General features: G+C 43.5%; 1 protein-coding gene across 8 annotated transcripts in view; it reads right to left on the minus strand.

Moving 5' to 3' along the window:
• cnksr2 (connector enhancer of kinase suppressor of Ras 2) overlaps positions 1-20,604 on the minus strand; it is a 469,607-nt gene that overhangs the window by 42,516 nt on the left and 406,487 nt on the right. For all 8 annotated transcript variants that reach the window (XM_033033316.1, XM_033033315.1, XM_033033314.1 and 5 more), the window contains 2 exons: positions 16,410-16,510; positions 14,681-15,191 (listed from right to left, as the gene is read on the minus strand). In XM_033033316.1, the coding sequence (XP_032889207.1) occupies positions 14,681-15,191; positions 16,410-16,510 (612 nt within the window). The remainder of the gene's footprint in view (positions 1-14,680; positions 15,192-16,409; positions 16,511-20,604) is intronic.

Genomic DNA, 20,604 nt, shown 5'->3' on the forward strand with positions numbered 1-20,604 from the left:
TAAGCCATTTAGAACGGAGACAAGGAAACACTTTTTCTCACAGAGTTGTGAGTCTGTGGAATTCTCTGCCTCAGTTCTCTGGATACTTTCAAGAGAGAGCTAGATAGGGCTCCTAAAGAAAGTGGAGTCAGGGGATATGGGGTGAAGGCAGGAATGGGGTACTGATTGGGGATGATCAGCCATGATCACATTGAATGGCGGTGCTGGCTCGAAGGGCCTACTCCTGCACCTATAGTCTATTGTCTAAACTCCAGCGAGTACAGGACCAGAGCTGTCAAATGCTCATCATATGTTAACCCAATTATCGCTAGAATTATTCTCGTAAACTCGTATTCTCGTGGTGGGGGAAACTTTTTTATATCTTTCCTCGACAGAGATGCGACTTTTCCCGTGTCGTATCTCCGTTGCACAATGGCCTAACATCGTGGAGTTGGCGGCCTCTTGTTTGGGACTTCTAGAGCTTCAACCGCGGGAGCCTGCGGACTTTAACATCTTGGAGCGGGCGATCTTTGGTTCTCCAACCTGCGGGAACTACGAACTTTAACATCGTGAAGCTCGGTGGTTCGACTCCCCCGACCGCGAGAGGAAAGAAGATAAGACTTTATTGTCTTCCATCAAAACCTTTGTCCACATGGTAGGCTGGTCCAGAAGGTTAAGGCAATCTAACACAAAATAAACTTGGCGAGAGGAGGCAGAGGGCGGTGAATGCTTCTCTGATTGCAAGTGTGTAACAAGTGATGTACAGCAGTGTTTGTTGCTGGGACATTTGTGATATATATAAATTGTTTGGATGAGAGCATTGATTAGAACATTGATTAGACAGGGAAGAAGTTAGTCTCAGGATACCTACAGGATATAGTCCAGCTGAAACGTTGGGCGGAGTGGGGGCAGTTGGAATTTAATCCAGATAATTTTGGGAGGTCAAGCTCTGATTGTAATGGCAGGGACTTTAAAAGCATTAATGTACAGGGAGGCCTTGGGGTGCAAGTTCATAGCTCCCTGAAATTAGCAACAGGGGATAGGGTAGTGAAAATGGCATTTAGCATGTTTGCCGAGGCATTGACTAAAAGAGTTGGGACATCATGATGCAGTTGGTTGAACTGTGGTGGTGGCCCGTCGGAGATGAAGATTGTATGGTTGTGCAGTCTCATGTCTCGTGGGATGAGTCTGATGCGTGAGCCACACACACGGGAACTGTGGGGGCACATGAAGGACGCTGTGGGAGGATTTAGGATTGCAGCCTTCCATCTGTCTCTGGCACTGGACTTAGAGGTACTTCATGCAGTACAAGTCACAACACTACAGGAAGGACGTGGTAGCATCAGAGAGAGTGCAGAAGAGATTCACCAGGATATTGCTTGGAGCTGAAGGCTGTATTTATAAGGAGTGATTGGATAGACTGGGTTTATTCTAACTGGAATTTAGCAGGCGGAGGGGAGACCATATAGAGGTTTATAAAATGATGAGAGAGCATAGATAGAACGGATAGATTTCAGAATCTTTTTCCAATGACTGAGGAGTATAGAACCAGAGGGCATAGGTTAAAGGTGAGAGGGGAGAAATTTAAAGGAGTTCTGTGGGGCTGCTTTTTCACTCAGAGGCTGATGGCAATATGAAAAGCATCGGTGATTGAGGGCAGATACAATTTGGACAGGTATGTATCGGAAAGGTTCTAAGAAATACAGGCGGAAGTGTAGCCAGATGTTATTGTTGGCAAGGATGAGGTGTGCTCTACATTTTTATGGTTCCTCAATGCAATACCATGTATTTTACTATTTGCTCTGCACTGTTAGCGACAAAACCATCTGTAATTTATTTCCAAGGTACACAAAATTGCTGGAGGAACTCAGTGGGTGCAGCAGCATCTATGGAGCGAAGGAAATAGGCGACGTTTCGGGCCGAAACCCTTCTTCAGACTCTTTTTCCTATCGCTCACTTTATCTGAGGCATTGCATCAATAATTGCTGCATCAGCAGTCCCCATTTCACTGGCTTCTGACTTGACTAATGAGATCTGAGACCCTCTTGTTCCACCCTGTCACCATCCCATCACCACCATTCCATTTATTGTATCATTGCCCCATTTACTCTGGAGATAGTAAACAAAGCATTAGTCAAAGCCTTTTTGGGCAGTGGGACTGTCAATTTTGTGCTCATTAAAGTGAAGGATGAGCAGACGTGATCGATTTTGCTCTTGACACAATCCAAGTGCATTGAACATCTGCTGCTACATCTCGTGAAGAATTGTTCTGAAATGTGCCTGAGCGGGACAATTGTATTTCCATTTAATGGCAATCAGTATTTTACTTTCAATTAATGTTCTTCAGGGCAAATTAAGAACAGAGCTATAAAGCTGATTTGCATGGATGCTCTTTGAGACAATGGCACTTTGATTCTAATTTAAGTCATTGCAGATGCTTCCACTCCTATTTTAAAATATCACCAATTATTGAGTCTGAAGAAGGGTCACGACCCTTAATATCGTTTGTCGATTTCCCTCCAAAAATGCTGTCTGACCTGCCGAGTTCCTCCAGCAGTAAGATTTTTTTTTCACCAATTATGGAAGGATGTAAATTTGCACTTTGCTGCTCTTTCGGTAAATTTATGCTCATAAACAAACAACAAGAATATACTGTCCTCCTGCTTTGCTGCGCTATGCAATTTTATACTATCAGAGCCTGATAGTCTGGAAACAATGTCTTAGCATCTTTTGTACCTCAAAATTGCTTCATGTAGCATCGTCAGAGCAAGGGCTCACAGATTAAAACACAATGCTAATCATGTTGTACATTGGTAATATATCCAGGGAAGGTCAGACCTTTTTCAGATAAACAAGAAAATGATCTGTATCCTTTAAAATAACAATGCAACATGGGAATAGGAATTTTAATAAAAATGCTGCCTTGTGCATTATTGATATTTAAAAACCATCCTGTGATATTTTCAGTTTCTCAAAGGTGAACAGCTGATTTCGGAAGCATAGCCAATGTACAGGGAGTCAAGTGTAAATAACTGAACAGCGGGGCCAATTAAAAGAAAATGCTGAGAAATCCCAGCAGGTCAGGCTGCATCTGGTCAACCTGAGGAGTACCTTCAGCAGCAGACTGGTTCCACCAACGAGCTAGCAAACTGTACAACTCCTCCCCCTTCTGTCGTGGGGTAGACTGATTCCTCTCCCCATCTCCTCCCCAATCTGTGCACATCACCAATTATTTCCCCTCGTCACCTTAATTTCATGTTTCATATAATCTGGTGTTTTATGACTGTTGGCAGATCAATTTCCCTCCTGGGATAAATAATGTCCTATCGTATCGCGTCTGTGGAAAGAGGGGGTGGGTCTCTTGATGGAATTGTGCATCCTATGCCTTTCACAGATCAGGAAGACTCGAGGTCTGGGTCATCCACACGCCACTCCTGCCGAACTCTGTTTGGATGCTTCATCCAGAGAGAACTTTAGCATTCACGCTCTGCATTACTTACAGTGGGGATATTGTTGGAACCTCCCCATTCCGCTCGGTTTAATTGTCCCGACTGGATGTGGCAAGCCTGCAGAGCCTTGATCTGATCATTCAATATGGGAACATTTTGCAAGCAGCACAACAGCAAACAATCAAATCAAACGCGTTGATGGTGCCGAAGAAGAAATGGTTGAAAGCTTCAAATTCCTAGGAGTAAATATAACCAACAACTTTTCCTGGACCACCCATATTGATGCAAAGACCCAGAAAGCACACTGATGCCTCCACATCCTTAGAAGGCTTAGGAAGTCTAGCATGTCCCATACAACTCTCCCCAACATCTACAGATGCGCCATAGAAAGCATTTTATCAGGTTGCATCACAGCATGGTTTGGGAATAGCTACATCCAAGACTGCAAGAAACTGCATAGAATTGTGGACGCACCCCAGACCATCACACAAACCAACCTTCCTTCCACTGACTCCATTTACACCTCACGCTGCATCAGCAAGACTACCAACATCACCTTCCCATCAGGCAAAGGGTATAGAAGTGTGAAAGCGCACACCTCCTGATTCAGGACAGTTTCTTTTCAGTTGTTATCAGGCAACTGAATCATCCTACCACAACTAGAGAACAGTCCTGAACTACTATCTACCTTATTGGAAACCATTGAACTATCTTTGATTGACTTCATCTTGCACTGAACGTTAATCACGTTATTCCCTTCATCATGTATCGGTACACCATGAATGGCTCGATTGTAATCGTGTATTGTCTTTCCGCTGACTGGTTAGAACACAACAAAACCTTTGCCACTGTACATCGGTACACGTGACAATAAACTAAATTTAAACTCAAATATAGCAGTTCTGAACTTATATGGATAGAAATAAAACTCTTGATCGTTGGTTGTTATCAGCTCTGTCCCGTGTACATGTTTTTTGGGTGTTCAGCACGCATGCGTGTAGTCCTGTGTTGCATGTTGTCCTGGGTCACCAAGTAGCTGATCATATTCACGTATGCCTGTTGCTGTTCCCATATGTTGTTTTATGGTCCTTATTGGACCAGTGGTGATCCCTGGTTTGATAGGAATTATACAGCAGGCTAGGAAGTTACAGATTATAGTGCAGCACATTTCCACTGCTGACATTCCACCATGTCTGAAGGATGTCGTTTTTGATCTGCTAGATCCACTTTGAGTCTATCCCATTTATTACACCAGTCTTGCCAGAGAGCACAATGGTTTCCACAGTGTGAAGATAGGAATTTCAGTCCACCAGGATTGTGCTCGTGTCTACTTATGCTAACATGCATGGATGCATCTGTCATTTCTAAATAGAGTCATTCAGCGTGGAAACAGGCCCTTTGGCCCAACTTGCTTGCATTGGCCAACATGTCCCAGCTACACAAGTCCCACCTGCCTGCGTTTGAGCCGTATCCCTCCAAACATGTCCTATTCATGTACCTGTCTATTTGTTTCCTAAACGTTGTGATAGTCCCAGCCTCAACTACCTCCTCTGGCAGCTCGTTCCATACATTCACCACCCTTTGTATGAAAAAGATACCGCTCAGATTCCTATTACATTTTTTCCCCTTCACCTTAAACCTATGTCCTCTGGTCCTCGATTCCACTACTCTGTGCAAGAGACTGTGCGTTTATCCGATCTATTCCTCTCATGATTGAATACACCTCTATAAGATCACCCCTCATTCTCCTACGCTCCAAGGAATAGAGACCCTACTTACTCCCCTATAGCTCAGACCCTTGAGTCATGGCAACATCCTCGTAAATCTTCTCTGTACCGTTTCCAGCTCGACAACATCTATCCTATGACATGGTGCCCAGAACTGAACACAATACTCTTAAGTGTAGACTCACCAACATGTCATATTACTGCAACACAACCTCCCAACTTCTATACTTCAAATCATTGATCTTATGTAAACATCATGAAGCATGCAACTATGCACCTTGGTTGGCGTTAGATGCCTGTGAATGGCTGTAAGAATAATTCTGACTTCCAACCCTGATAGCATGATTCACTGAGCCAATTGATACTATTTGTGCTCATCATTGAAACAAAGACTAGGATGGTGGATGCAACACAAGAATCCAGTCACCCAGCTGCTCCATTTCTCAGTTAATTGGGCCCATGGCAGCGTGGTGGCGCAGCGGTAGAGTTGCTGCCTTACAGCGCCAGGGACCTGGGCTTCAACCTGACTGAGGGTGCTGTCTGTACGGAGTTTGTACGTTCTTCCCGTGAACTGCGTGGGTTTTCTCTGAGATCTTCGGTTTCCTTCCACACTCCAAAGACGTACAGGTTTATAGGTTAATTGGCATGCTTATAAATGTAAAATTGTCCCTAGTGTGTGTAGGGTAGTGTTAATGTGCGGGAATCACTGGTCGGTGCGGACTCGGTGGGCCGAAGGACCTGTTTCTGCGCTGTATTTCCAAACTAAACTGATTTGGACGAGGGGATTGAACGCTTTGTGGCCAAGTTTGCGAAAGATATGAAAATAGGTGGAAGGGCAGGTAATGTAGAGAAAGCAGGGACTCTGCAGAAGAACTTGGGCAGGTTGGGAGAATGAGCAGAGAAGTGGCAGATGGAATATAGTGTGGCAAAGTGTGGAGTCATGCATTTTGGTAGTAGGAATAAAGGTGTAAACTATTTTCTAAATGGGGAGAGAATCCAGAAATCGAAGGTGCAAAGGGACTTGGGAGTGTTGGTGCAGGATTCCCAAAAAGTTAATCTGCAAGTCGAATCGGTAGTAAATATAGCAAACTCAATCTAATATTTATTTCAAGAGGACTTGTATACAAAAACAGGAATGTAATGCTGAGAGGCTCTATGCAGTGCTAATAAGACAACATTTGGAATATTGTGAGCAATTCTGGGCACTATATCTGAGGAAGGATGTGCTGGCTCTGGAGAGGGTGAAGAGGAGGGTTACAAGAACGATCCCAGGAATGAGTAGGTTAACATATGATAAGCGTTTGGTGGCATTGGACCTATACGTGCTGGTTTAGAAGAATGAGGGGGGACCTCATTAAAACTTACAGAATAGTGAAAGGCTTGCATAGAGCGGATGTGGAGAGGATGTTTCCACTAGCGGGAGAGTCTAGGACTAGAGATCATTGCCTCAGAATTAAAGGACATTCTTTTAGGAAGGAGGAGAAATGTCTTTAGTCAGAGGGTGGTGACTCTGTGGAATTCTTTCCCACAGAAGGCTGTGGAGGCTACTCCAGCATTTTATGTCTATCTTAGTCCAAAGGTGTTCGTGGAAACATGTCCTGGCAGAAGTCAGCTCCAAGTGATAAAAAGCAAAGAAATGAGAGAAAAAACAGCTAAAGGGCCTGTCCCACTTTCCTGAGTTATTCACGAATTCTCCCGAGTTATTCATGAATTCTCCCGAGTTTTCAAACTCGCAGAATGTTCGTAATGAGTCCGTAGGAGGGCCGTAGGCGTCCGTGGATATATTGTAGCGGCTCGTTATGCCAGCCGGAGGTACTCGGGGCTATTTTTTTACTCATGGACATTTTTCATCAGGCTGGAAAAAACGTCCCGACTTACCTGATGCCCCGAGTACCTACGGCTGTCATAACGAGCTGCTACGATATATCCACGGACTCCTACGGACTCCTACGGACTCGTTACGAACATTCTGAGAGTTTGAAAACTCGGGAGAATCGTGAATAACTCAGGAGAATTCGTGAATAACTCGGGAAAGTGGGACAGGCCCTTTAAGCTTATGGCAGCATCACTACACAGGGTTGTATTATCGTGTGTTTCAGCCAGTGATGGAAGTGGGGGATATGCAGCGAGCTAAGAATCTTTACAACCTGACAAACACTGTTATTTGATTTGCACAGATGGTATTCCCATTGTTAGTTCCGACATTATTTTTAATCCTTTTGAATTTTCATATTAATTGCTCATTAAACGTATCCGAGAAAGTTAATTCCCACGATTGAAATCTTAAGCACCGTATCAGAGAAATTATTATTTTTTCTCCAATGCCAATCTCTCTGTGGTAAAAAGGCAAGAATGGTGCAGTTTGAAACTTTGAGGCCATAAATTGGTCATTTGAGATTTAAAAAATGTCAAATTTAAAATAATGACTTAAAAATAACCATTTACTTTCTGCCACCATTTTTTCTCTCAATCTAATCCTTTCGCCTATTTCTCCTTTGGGTCTAATTAATAGAGGCAGGAGTAGTCCACTTGGTCCCTCATGTCTGCTCTGACATTCGATGAGATCACAGCTTGTCTTTCATTTCACCACTATTTTTTCTGATCTAATTCTTGACTGACAAATCTATCAATCTCTGCCTTGAATATACTCAGCAATCGACCTTCAAGCCCTCTTGACATAGAATTCCAAAGTTTCAGAAAACTCTGGATGACCCGAGTTAACTTTGTCTTTGCTTCTTATCCGTTGATGCGATGCACTGTTGGTCACAGTGTTCACCGTGGCCCTGAATGTTCCTTTACCCTGACCCTGCTGTTTATTGTTACCGCAAGTTACCCTGAAATAAAACCATATGAAATGTGCAGCTCCAGGTGCAAGCTGCAGGATGCCCTTGCACCAGCGATGCATGTTAATACAGTAACATTTTGATGCAAACGAGTTGAGTATTCATGCCTTCTATATTCTGTTGTGCTGAAGCAAAACAAGAATTTCATTGTCCTATCTGGGACACATGACAATAAACTCTCTTGAATCTTGAATCTTGAGCATTCGCGACTAGATAGAACAGCACAGGAACAGACCCTTCAGCCCACAATGTCCGTGGCAAACATGATGAAATTAATCTTATTATTCCATATCCCACCAATATGTCCGTCCAAAAGCCTCTCAAATGCTGCTATCGTATCCACCTCCACCATCGCCCCTGGCAACGCGACCAGGCTGAAATAAGAAATTGGCTATTAAGAGATAGCTGCCTATTTTCGTAGAACATTAGGGTATTCCCTGTCTCTTCAGGTGCAGCCACAGTAACAGATTGCACCAGTTCCAGGAGGTAGGGTGATATTAAAGGATTTGGTGCTATGGGTCAGGGGAGGGGTGAGAAAAATTCAACTGCCAGGAAATAGTGGATGTGGATCTTGTAACATATAAAAAAGTAAACAATCTGAAACCCAGCCTCTGATCCACCCACTTCTGCTCATCGTGGAGAAGGGATTGGGGCTGGATAACTTATTAGCCACAATTGGAGATTATAAAAGTAAAAGATGCATGCAGGTTCCGAAACCACGATTTTAAGTGTAATTCGAATGGCTGAGGTTCCCAATCATGGGGTAACCTGCTGGTAAAAGCAAAGTGCAGATTGCTGGATTCAGGAGAGAGGCACTGGTTCACTTTCCTGCTTCACCAGCTCCTGTGCATGGATATCTCTTCCTGATCTTTCCAATCTTCTGGGATTTTACCTTTGTATCTCTCTCTTTCTCTCCTCTCCCTCTCTCAACTACCTCCCCTCCCCCACCCCCTTCCTCCCTCCACTCCCCTCCCCCCAACCTGATCTGAAAGGAGCCAGAATTCATAATCACACTTTCCTTGGTAATGTGGTTCTTGCTTCACAGCGCCGTGACGTTGCTGTAACAGTGGCTGCCTCAGTTGCAACCTTTTAGTGACAATGTTTTAAATGAAGAGTGTGAAAATACAGGTCATTGCTCGGGTTTACAGAGGCAAACTTGTTCCCAAACACACGACATATATACAGACTCCTGGAGGAAAATCTTCCTCCACCCCCTTCTATTTCCCTCACTTTCTAGTGTTCACTTCTGCTCGACACAAACTCTTCTCTCTCACTGTCCCACACCGCCCTCCACCCCCCAAATGTTCTACTCCTGGTAGACGACTCACTAAAACAACATATTAACAGATGTAGGCGTAAAAACAAGGTGCTGGAAGATGTCAGTGGATCAAGCAGCCTCTGTGGAGCCAAAGGGATGGTCAACGTTTTAGGTCTGACAGGGAAGATAGCCAGTGAATGGAAGTGAGAGTGAAGGGGTGAGACGAAGGCTTGTGGGTGATGCGTGGAACCAGATAAAGAGGGAATGATGCGCAGGTGGAAACATGTGGGGGAGGATGATGAGTCTTTGTATTGAGGAGTGGGAGGGAAGGGGTGAGACGAAGGCTTGGCTGCCTGAAATACCTGAAAATAGCACCTATAAGCCTCTGTCTCAACACTTCCCCCTTCCGGTTCCATCTGCCCATCACCACCGATCTTTCACCCACCAGCCTCCATCTTACTCGTTTCCACTCACTTCTATACAAGGCGATCGTTTCTCTGTGTTCCTGAACCTGATGTAGTGCCTTGAGCTGAAACGTCAGCCTCTACAGATGCTGCTTGACCCACTCAGTTTTTCCATCATTTTGCTTTTTGCTCCAGATTGCAGCAGTGGCAATATCTCGTGTCTCCATATCTTGGAGCGACTCGATTGTGCTGAAGAATCAAAGTGGAGACACAGTCCAGCAGGAGCTGCAACATTACTTCCTTCAGGCTTTTGAAAGCGCTTTAGAAAGTGTCAAATATGAATGGAATTGGAGCAATAACAAGCCAAAATGAAAAAGAAATTAACTTTTACAGAAAAATCTAGGTCAATCTGTTACTGATTAAATAAAAATTGGACACTAATCAGTTTCAATTCAGAAAAGTCACCTTTTTAGGTTTGATTAAAATTTGGCGAAGGATTTCTTTCAGTTAAATTGACAAGTTGTCGATCACAGTACCATTTCAAAACAATCTTAATTAAAGTGAAACTACAAATTGAACAGATTCTTCTCTAACTACTTAACGGATAACGGGGCTGCACAGAACATGCATGAATGTGGAAATGAAATGCTGTCAGGATTGTACTAAGCTCTGTAAAAAGATGAAATAGTTGCAATTGGCCTGCCAACCTAACAAAATGTAAAAATAACATGTTTTCTTTTACAACTTTAAACCTCGTCTCTCAAATGTTACATTAAAAGACCATTAGGCAGCTGATTTTTCCGTCACTCTCTGTAACCCAGCTGACAGCTCCCACAACACATTTTTAATTGAGTTTGTCGCGGATGGACCACAACAGCTAAAATTAGGAATATGGTACTTCACAACGGAATTAATTAGTGAGAGAGCTTTGTGCAGGGTAGAGATTGTACACTGAAGCCTGCAATCCAGCATCTACAGATTTTAAATTGTACATATCTAAACATTTAATATTTACGTTAATCAGAGCCACTACCTATAACACTATCTCCTTGCCAATATACCTGCCAATATAAGCTCTGTCAACTTTAAAAACAAACACACATTGAAAACTTCATAAACATTTGAGATAATTTTGTTGTGCTTCATGAAGGTTTGAGGTAATGCAGATAGAACTAAAGGCATCAGTAACTGCAGAGGGAATATATCGTGAAGATCCAACTGTTTGTTATCATGCCCTTAATGACTTCCGTCCAGGGGCTCTGGCATCAACCATCATGAAGTGAGGCTGGCCATGGTTCATATCAATCCCTACTCCCAGACACCCTTGATCCACTGCAATCTGCCCACTGCTGCAACCACACCACGGCAGACACCGTCTCCCCAGCCCTGGATGATATGGACATCGGTCTCCTATTTATTGACTATATGTCTGCCATCCACACCAGAATTCCAACCAAATTCACCTCCAAACTCCTGGACAGAGGTTTCAGAACTGCCCTCTGCATCTGGATCCTTGACGTCCTGCCCTTTGGTTTAGTTTAGTTTAGAGATGCAACGCAAATACAGGCCCTTAGGCCCACCGAGTCCGCACTATACTCTCATGATTGTTCATCCAGAATTTGCTCTAATTCCATCTACAAGTTTGCAGATAACACCGTGAGCTGCATCTTTAACAATGACGAGATGGAGGAAAGGGAGGAGAAATGAACTTAGTAGCGTAACATTAAGACAACAACCTCTCCCTCAATGTCAGCAAAATAAAGGATGTGGTCATCACTTCAGGAAGGGGGTGTGGTACATGAATCAATGGTGTTGCAGAGGGAATGGTCGAGAGATTCAGCTTCCTGGGCATAAAGTCACCAACAGTTTGTCCTGATCTAAACACACGGACGCAAGAGCACATTAATGCCTCTACTTCCACAAAAGACTAAGAAACATGTAAAATTCTTAAGGGATTGGATAGGCTAGATGCAGGAAAATTGTTCCTGATGATGGGGGAGTCCAGACCAGGGGTCACAGTTTAAGAATAAGGGGCATGCCATTTAGGACTGAGATGAGGAAACATTTTTCATCCAGAGAGTTGTGAATCTGTGGAATTCTCTGCCTCAGAAGGCATTGGAGCCCAATTCACTGGATGTTTTCGAGAGAGAGTTAGGTTTAGCTCTTCGGGCTAATGGAATCAAGTGATATGGAGAGAAAGCAGGAACGGCGTATTGATTTTGGATGATCAGCCATGATCATGGCTCAAAGGGACGAATGGCCTACTCCTGCACCTATTTTCTATGTTTCTAAAATTCGACATGTTTCCATTTTCAGTCCATCATCCACACGTCCATCTGCTCACCTCATCTCCCTCCTTTGGTCCCAGATCTCCATCCACCTTTCCCGTGAGATTCCATCATCTGCGGCTGGTTTTCTCCGTCAATCACATCCCAGCCTCTGTTGTTATCTCCACTTCTCTTCCTAGCCGAGTCATCAAACAATAAACCCCTCTTCACTTTGACCCACCTTTCACACGACAGCTCTGCCCCCCCTCCCACCACCCTAACCTCTCAGTCCAGTAGAGGGGGTCACGATCCAAAGCCCCGACCGTCCATTCATTACCCTCCACGGATGCTGCCTGACCTGCTGTGTTCCTCCTGCAGTTCGTTTATTGCTCCAGATTCCATCATCTGCTGTCTTTTAAGACCCCATTGCTCTTTAAACAAATGGTAATGCATAACTGACAAATGATTCTGCAGTATTTATCACTTCTTAGACCATTTAAACCATCTTAATCTCAAATGCGTGAATCCTGACTGGTTCAGCTCTTTTTAGTGTTGAACAAGTGAGCAACTTCATGCCATTGGGGTGATCCCATTGGTGTCAAATGCCAAACCTTGACGAGGAGCAGTACAGTGCTGGCAACATCACTCTGAAGATTTATCCCATAGTCTTGCTGAATTCTGAATGTTGATGGCCTCACTGCTATTATTTTGAAACTTCGGACAATGTATTAATTAATTTATAAACAAAATTTGAAACTATAGATCTGCAAACAGGAGGGACAACTGAGCAACAAATATTTATGATTCACATACTTGATTTAAAATAACTAAGGAGAAAGGGTGTATTTGTCAAACAGAGAGTAATCTGTGAGAAAAACGTGATAGCTGGATGTTTAAACACTGACGCTGAATCATTGCAAAGGTTGATGCAATGGAAGTGGAAGCTCTAAACTCCAAGATGAACGTCCCAATGTTTCCAAATAGAACACAGAACAATACAGCACAGGAACAAGCCATTTGGCCAACGGCATCAGTGCAAAACAGGATGCCAAATTAAATTAATCATTTCTGCATGCATATGATCCACATCCCCCATTCCTTGCATATCCATATGCCTGAATTAAAGCCCCTTAAACGCCTCTGTCGTATTTGCTTCCTTCACCACCCCTAGTAATGTGTTCCAGGCACCCACCACTTTCTATGTAAAAAAAGACCCCAATATATATCCTTTAAACTTTCCACTCTCACCTTAAAGTTCAACCTTCTAGTAGTTGAAATTTCCACCCTGTGGAAAAGATTCTACCCATTCTGGGTCTCTCATCATTTTATACACTTCCATCAGGGCTTCAATAGACAATAGACAGTAGGTGCAGGAGTAGGCCATTCGGCCCTTCGAGCCAGCACCGCAATTCAATGTGATCATGGCTGATCATCCCCAATCAGTACCCTGTTCCTGCTTTCTCCCCATATCCCCTGTCTCCGCTATTTTTAAAAGCCCTATCTTCATACAGCCTCTGACGCTCCAAAGAAAAGAATCCAAGTTCACCCAACCTCTGCTTGTAGCTGAACCTCTAATCTGCTCATATGTGTTGAACGGTTTGGCTCAAGAAAGCAATCAGGGTCTTCAATCTTCTTTGAGCCTTGTCAACATTACCAATGGAATTAAATTTGTTCTTAAAAGATAAAATTATGCCATAACTGAGGCAGAGTTAATAACTCTCCACCTGGGAGTTAAGAGAGCCAGAGTCAGATTCATTTGTGGAAATTAGGTTTCATTATTGGCCAGCAGACATCTTTGCTTAACTCATGTAAGCACAATAGGCCTAATGTTTGTGTGTCCACAGTGGAAATATGCTTATGTGGAATTAGGAGGTTCAACTATTCTTTCCATCTAGCAGCTTTGCCAATCATACTGATGGAGGCATACACTCGGCAATGACATGATGCAAACATATCGATACCCTAATTCCACTCTAGTCTCATCAGTGAATTTTGATTAAAGAAATCATTACTTTTAGTTAAGGACACTGATACAAATCTGTGCATTAATTTTGCATCAATAGTAGCTCTATTTAAAAATATTGAGTTTTCCTCCTACATTTTGACAAATTATTTTTGTGAATTTACTGTGATCTGGTTTTCCCCAATTAGCGATCAACACCTGAACACAACACCATAGAAAATGCACAACAACTTTCTGGATTATGAGCAGCTAAAATGTAAACCTCTTACTGAGAAGGTGTTTACTGTAGAGAAAGTATGTGTGGGATTGCTGCTAATTCCAAAGTGATTTCAACTGATTTTGGATTAAATTCAGGCCACAGGCAGAAAATAATCTTTGCTGCTTGAGGACTGAATTTTATCCGAAATAAATCAGTTGCTTTAATCACTCAACTCCAATAGGAACTTGTATAATTTTAAATCCAGCAAGTGTTAAAATGAATATCTAACTGAATTTGAATGGTTGAAGATAGTGTGTGGCGCTTTCACGACCACGCTGGTTTTGCATACAGCCTGTCACCGCTGGCGACGCGCCAGCAGCCTCACGAGAAGACCAGCCACTAAGAGCTCAATAACAACTCCAAGGTCAGACGCACTAATTGTCATTATCTGCACGCGGGTTATGATTGAGGAGAATGTAAAAAGGGACTTCTGGAATAAACGAGACACAAGGTATCTGGCTCAGCTAAGTGTCGTTTGTTCTTTGCTTTATGTCGTGGGATTCAGTAGATTCCACAAGTGCATGGTCTTACCTTTATCCTCTGGCTTTTCCTCTTCGATTTCTTGCTTCAGAACCAGTTCAGCCTGAGCTCCGGGGAGACAGATTGAGGAGCTCTGACAGGAATGACTGAGCCCACCATCTCGAGGTAGTGTGAAACTGCGTGGTTTACCCCCTCCAAGGTTGACCCCCGGCCATCGTTCACCCTCTGCCAAAGGGAATGGTCCATAGTGATCCTGGATCTGGCACCGTTGGGCTGGTAAAGTTGACAGTCTCCGATGTTCTGGTGTTGGTAAGCCTGCTTCACAAAACACAGAATCCTCAAGTGGAAGAGTCTGGAGATAGTGCATCCCTGAGCTTGTCAGTGGAGTCTCTATTAGATCTTGCCACGACCGGCGTTCCCAAGCCCCTGGTTTACGAGCAGGTGATTCCGTACTTGCTGCAGGTTCCGGCCGGAATTCCTCATGGGACGAGTGAGAATGAGATGTCTCCGTTGAGGACAGTCTGTTATGTTTAGGCTCAAGATATGGACTGGCACAGTTCACCTTAACAAATGATAACATAAAGGGCAGTAAGTAAACGTGAACATTGATTTTGATTTACGCAGGAATAAATAATTGAAAATAGGTCAAACTTCAGAATAGGTTTGTACACTTAAAAAAAAAAGAATCATTATCACATCCTAATTGATTGATATGTGTAGGAACTGCAGATGCTGGTTAAACCAAAGATAGATACAAAACGCTGGAATATCTCAGCGGGTCAGGCAGCATCTCTGGAGAGAAGGAATGGATGACGTTTCAGGTCTGAAGAAGGGACTCGACCTGAAACGTCACCCATTGGTCATTATGTTATCATTGTATATATTGGTCCTTATGTTATCATTTTAAGACTGAAGAAGGGTCATGACCTGAAACATCACCCATTCCTTCTCTCCAGAGATACTGCCTGTCCCGCTAAGTTACTCCAGCTTTTTGTGTCTAATTGACTGATATATATATATATATTTTTCATATGTATCTGGGCGCTTGGAGGATTTTTGAAATATTTCTACGTGCAGTTTATTAATGTTAGAGATAGAATTACAATTTGGACCCACAGCAGAATGAAGATGACAAGTTGGGAGAGGAGCAAGACTTTGCAGTCAACTTTCCCACATAAATGAATTGGATGTGCTTTCTGTCCAATGGCTTTACAAAGCAAGAAAATATTCCCCTCATTTATAATGTGAACATTGAGAAATATAAGGAAAACAATCTATAATTATTTTATTTCAGCAAAATATACAGAAATGTTTCTTTGATATCAAATATTAAATTTCACGTGTATCGGCTGATGGTTATATTAGCCCTTGCACGTCTGCAAACTGAAGTCAATGGAATGTAACACACAAAGGCACGTACAGCGGCAATCTACAATTGCAAACATTAATGCCTGTGATGGATGAACATTCCTTCCCCTAGATGATAAAAGTGCAATTAAATATGGAAACAGTTAGAAAAGGAATCAAAAATTATGAAGTGGAAAAATATTGCAGCATTAAAGTTAGTTCTGATGTGTTACAGTAATATTGGTGTTTTGAAGTCTGAAGAAGGGTCTCAACCTGAAACGTCACCCATTCCTTCTCTCCAGAGATGCTGCCTGGCCCGCTGAGTCACTCCAGCATTTTGTGTCTATCTTCGGTTTAACCAGCATCTGCAGTTCCTTCCCACACAGTGAATCTACTTCCGCTTTAACATTAAGCTACAATGAGAATGACTTACTGAAGGCGGTCGAGGGTAGGTGTCGTAAGGAGGTGGTGGACTTTCTTGCTTGGGTGTTGATGGGGTATCCGCCTCGTCTTGTTCACTTTCACTCCAATAATCTTCCATGATTAAAAAAATAAGTTAGTGATTGCTTGTGCTAATTAAATGCTGTACAGCGAGATGTTCAATTTACCACACATTTCACATTTTCTAAGGCAGTTGATTTAATCTCAGCTCAAATAATTTAGAAACGTTTCCAACGAATACGATCAACCTAGAGAGTGTCATTGGCAATGACAATGTACACAAGTAGACCTGAGATAATAACACAGAGGGAGAATATTTAGCCCATTAGATTCATGCTGGCTTCCAGCAAGCAATCCAATTAGTCTCAATCCCCTTCCACTTACCTTCATCGTTGCAATTTATACCCACCAGCCTGTCAACTCCCCTTTCATTGTTTACTATTGCTGGAAATAACATTCAGATCCTTACCAGTCATTGTGTAAAACAAGATTTTCTTCTTGCCGTAGATAATAACTTAGAAATTTAAAACCCATGTCAATTGACATCTTCAAAACTGTCTAAAATCTAATCCTAAACTTGCTTCTCTGAAATATAATGGTCAGGAAGCAGAATGTCATTAAACATTTTTATATTTTCAGTTTAATATATTTTTAAATTTTAATATTGGCAGTTTCAAATTTAACTTGCTTTATCCTAACTAACTTGTCAAAACATAGAAGGCAGCCGGGTCCATGCCAGTTCCCCGCAGTCCCATTCTCCTTAACCCTCTGCCCCTGGATCTTATGATCTCTCACATGACCATCGACTGCCCTTTGTATTTTTGGCCACTTACCTCCACCAGGGGAAATTCATGGCAGCAAATTAATTTACAAGCAACATCTTTGGGATGTGGGAGGAAAGGAAAACGTTTGGGGAGAAAGCCACATTGTCATAGGGAGAAGCTGCAAACTTCACATAGACTGTACCTAACCAGACTGTCAGGATCAAACCTGGGCCCAGCATGATAAGGTAGAAACGCTGGCTTCAGTGCCATGATCCTGCTGCTTTCACGTATTGCCCCTGGCTGGTAGGGTTTCCTGTGGCTCAGTGGACCCAGGGGTTAAACAGGGGGGCACAGTGACGCAGCTGGTAGAGCCACTGCCTCTCAGTGCCAGAGACCCGGGCTCGATCCTGATCTTGGGTGCTGTCTGCGTGGAGTTTGCACATTCTACCTGTGACTGAGTGGGTTTCCTCTGGATGCTCTGCTTTCCTCCCACATCCTAAAGATGTGGGGCCCTCTGTAAATTTCCCCCAGTGTGTAGGGAGTGGATGGGAAAGTGGGATAATGTAGAACATGTGTGAATGGGTGATCGATGGTTGGTGTAGTCTCAGTGGGCTGAAGGGCCTGTTTCCAAGCTGTATCTCCAAATCTGGGGTGGCATGGTGGCACAGCGGTAGAGTTGTTGCCTAACAGCCCTTGCAGCACCGGAGACCCGGGTTCGATCCTGACTATGGGTGCAGTCTGTACGGAGTTTGTACGTTCTCTCTGTGACCTGTGTGGGTTTTCTCCAAGATCTTCGGTTTCCTCCCACACTCCAAAGACATACAGGTATGTAGATAAATTGGCTTGGTAAATGTAAAAACTGTCCCTAGTGCGTGTGTAGGACAGTGTTAATATGCGGGGATCGTTGGTCGGCGCGGACTTGGTGGGCCGAGGAGCCTGTTTCCGTGCTGTATCTCTAAAACTAAAAATGAAAGGAAGCAGGATTGGGTTCAAAGTAGATGTACATCAGCACTGCTTGTGTTCCAGGAGGAGCAAGAACATTCCCATCCAACCCTCACCGAGAACAGTATCCTGCACCAAGAACCCAAGCCATTCAATCACCAGGGTGCAGGGTTAAAATCCACCTTCCATTCTCCTTTCAGCAGGTAATTGTCATAGGTTCGCAAGGTTAATTCCTGGGATGGCGGCGCAGTCATATGTTGATAGAATGGAGCGGCTGGGCTTGTATACTCTAGAATTTAGATGGATGAGAGGGGATCTTATTGAAACATATAAGATTGTTAAGGGATTGAACACGAGGCAGGAAACATGTTCCCGATGTTGAGGGAGTCCAGAACCAGGGTCCACAGTTTAGGAATAAGGGGTAGGCCATTTAGAACGGAGTTGGGGAAAAACATTTTCACCCAGAGAGTTGTGAATCTGTGGAATTCTCTGCCTCAGAAGGCAGTGAAGGCCACTTCTCTGGATGCTTTCAAGAGAGAGTTAGATAGAACTCTTAAAGATAGCAGAGTCAGGGGATATGGTGAGAAGGCAGGAACGGGGTACTGAATGTGGATGATCAGTCATGATCACAGCGAATGGCGGTGCTGGCTCGGGGCTGAATGGCGGACTCCTGCACCTATTGTCTAATGTAATGCATGCTGTCCCGTCCCCCCGATAAATTCCTGTCCCTCAACTGACAGGCAGAAAGAATGAATTTTAACACACTATGCAAATGTAAGCATTCATATTGTCTTTGCTAAATCAGGTCACAGCACCAAACTTGATGCTGTGATAGTTTTGAATGCATATCACTTAATTTTCCGAACGTGCGCATCCAGACAAAAGCGGAAAATCAATTCTTGAACAGCTTAATGCACTGTGTAGAGTTTTCATGAATTATAAGCAGCAAAAAACAGCTTCAATTGAATTCTATCTAACCTGTAAAAAGAAAATGTTTCATGACAATGTGATAGAAAAGGCTACTTTTTTCTTTTGAAGAAACAAAGAACAGCAGATGCTGGTTAATACACAAAAATACATAAAGTTCTGGAGTAAGTCAGCAGGTCGGTCAGGTAACATCCCTGGAGAACATGGCCATTTTGGGTTGAGACTATTCTTCAATGATACGTTATTGTTACATGTACCTAGGTACAGAGAAATGCTTTGGAAGGAACTGCAGATGCTGTTTTAGAAGTTGAGGATGTTTCAGTCTGAAGAAGGGTCTCGACCTGAAACGTCACCCATTTCTTCTATCCGGAGATGCTGCCTGTCCCGTTGAGTTACTCCAGCATTTTGTGTCTATCTACAGTGAAATGCTTTGTTTTGCGTGCATCCCGGTAAAATCATACATCAGACCTCACCTAGGCGGTAACATGGAAACATAGAAAATAGGTGCAGGAGTAGGCCATTCGGCCCTTCGAGCCAGCACCGCCATTCAATATCCTGTAACACTGCTCTCTCTCCCCATCCCCCCAATCGTAACAAGGGCAGAGTTCCCCTTGTCCTCACCTTTCACCCCACTAGCCGTCACATACAACAAATAGTCCGTCGTCATTTTCGCCATCTCCAACATGACCCCACCACTCGCCACATCTTCCCAGCTCCCCCCGTCTGCTTTCGCAAAGACCGCTCCCTCCGTAACTCCCTGATCAATTCTTCCCTTCCCTCCCGCACCACCCCCTCCCCGGGCACTTCCCCATGCAACCGCTAGAGATGCTGCACTTGTCGCTTTACCTCCCCCCTCGACTCCATTCAAGGGTTTGATAGGCAGCTGGTTGGAACAAAGGCCAAAGATAAGAAAGGAAGGAAGGTTCGAAGAGTTGTGAATTGTAAAGCCAGAGGGGAGGAATTGTCGGGTGGGCTTCGGAGCGGGTTAGGAGGGGAGAAATAGGTGGGAGTACAGATGTGGCACTGGGGAATTGGGGAGGGGGTGAAAGAGGGTCGGAGGGGGTTTGTGGAGAAAGAGAGGGGTTATTCTGAGGGGTTAGGGGGGGTGTTAAACATAGAAACATAGAAAGTAGGTGCGAGAGTAGACCACCAGGTCCGTCGAGCCCGCACCGTGTTATGAGTGGCTACCTTTTGTGGAAAAGAGTAATTTTAATCTAAACTATTGGAATGGACACAACATGCTCCCCTCAAATCTACTCTCAATGGGTTGAAGGTCTGATTGGGTGAAGATTAATATAGGCAACTAATGATCAATTATGATGACAAGTTGCATTTATCGAGCACTTTTAACATGGTAAAACAACTCAAGAAGTATTTTGTTATCTGATTTGACACCAAGCCACATTAGGATATACGAAGGCAGGTGACCAAAAGATTGAGGAATGAGGGCAGCTTCATAAAGTGTCTCAAAAGAGAAAATGGCACAAAGCTTTTGGAAGGGAATTCCAGAGTTTTCCAGAACCGGGAATGTACAAATGGCCATCAATGAAGTAC

This window comes from Amblyraja radiata, chromosome 14, assembly GCF_010909765.2.
Source record: "Amblyraja radiata isolate CabotCenter1 chromosome 14, sAmbRad1.1.pri, whole genome shotgun sequence".
Classification (NCBI taxonomy): Eukaryota; Metazoa; Chordata; class Chondrichthyes; order Rajiformes; family Rajidae; genus Amblyraja; species Amblyraja radiata.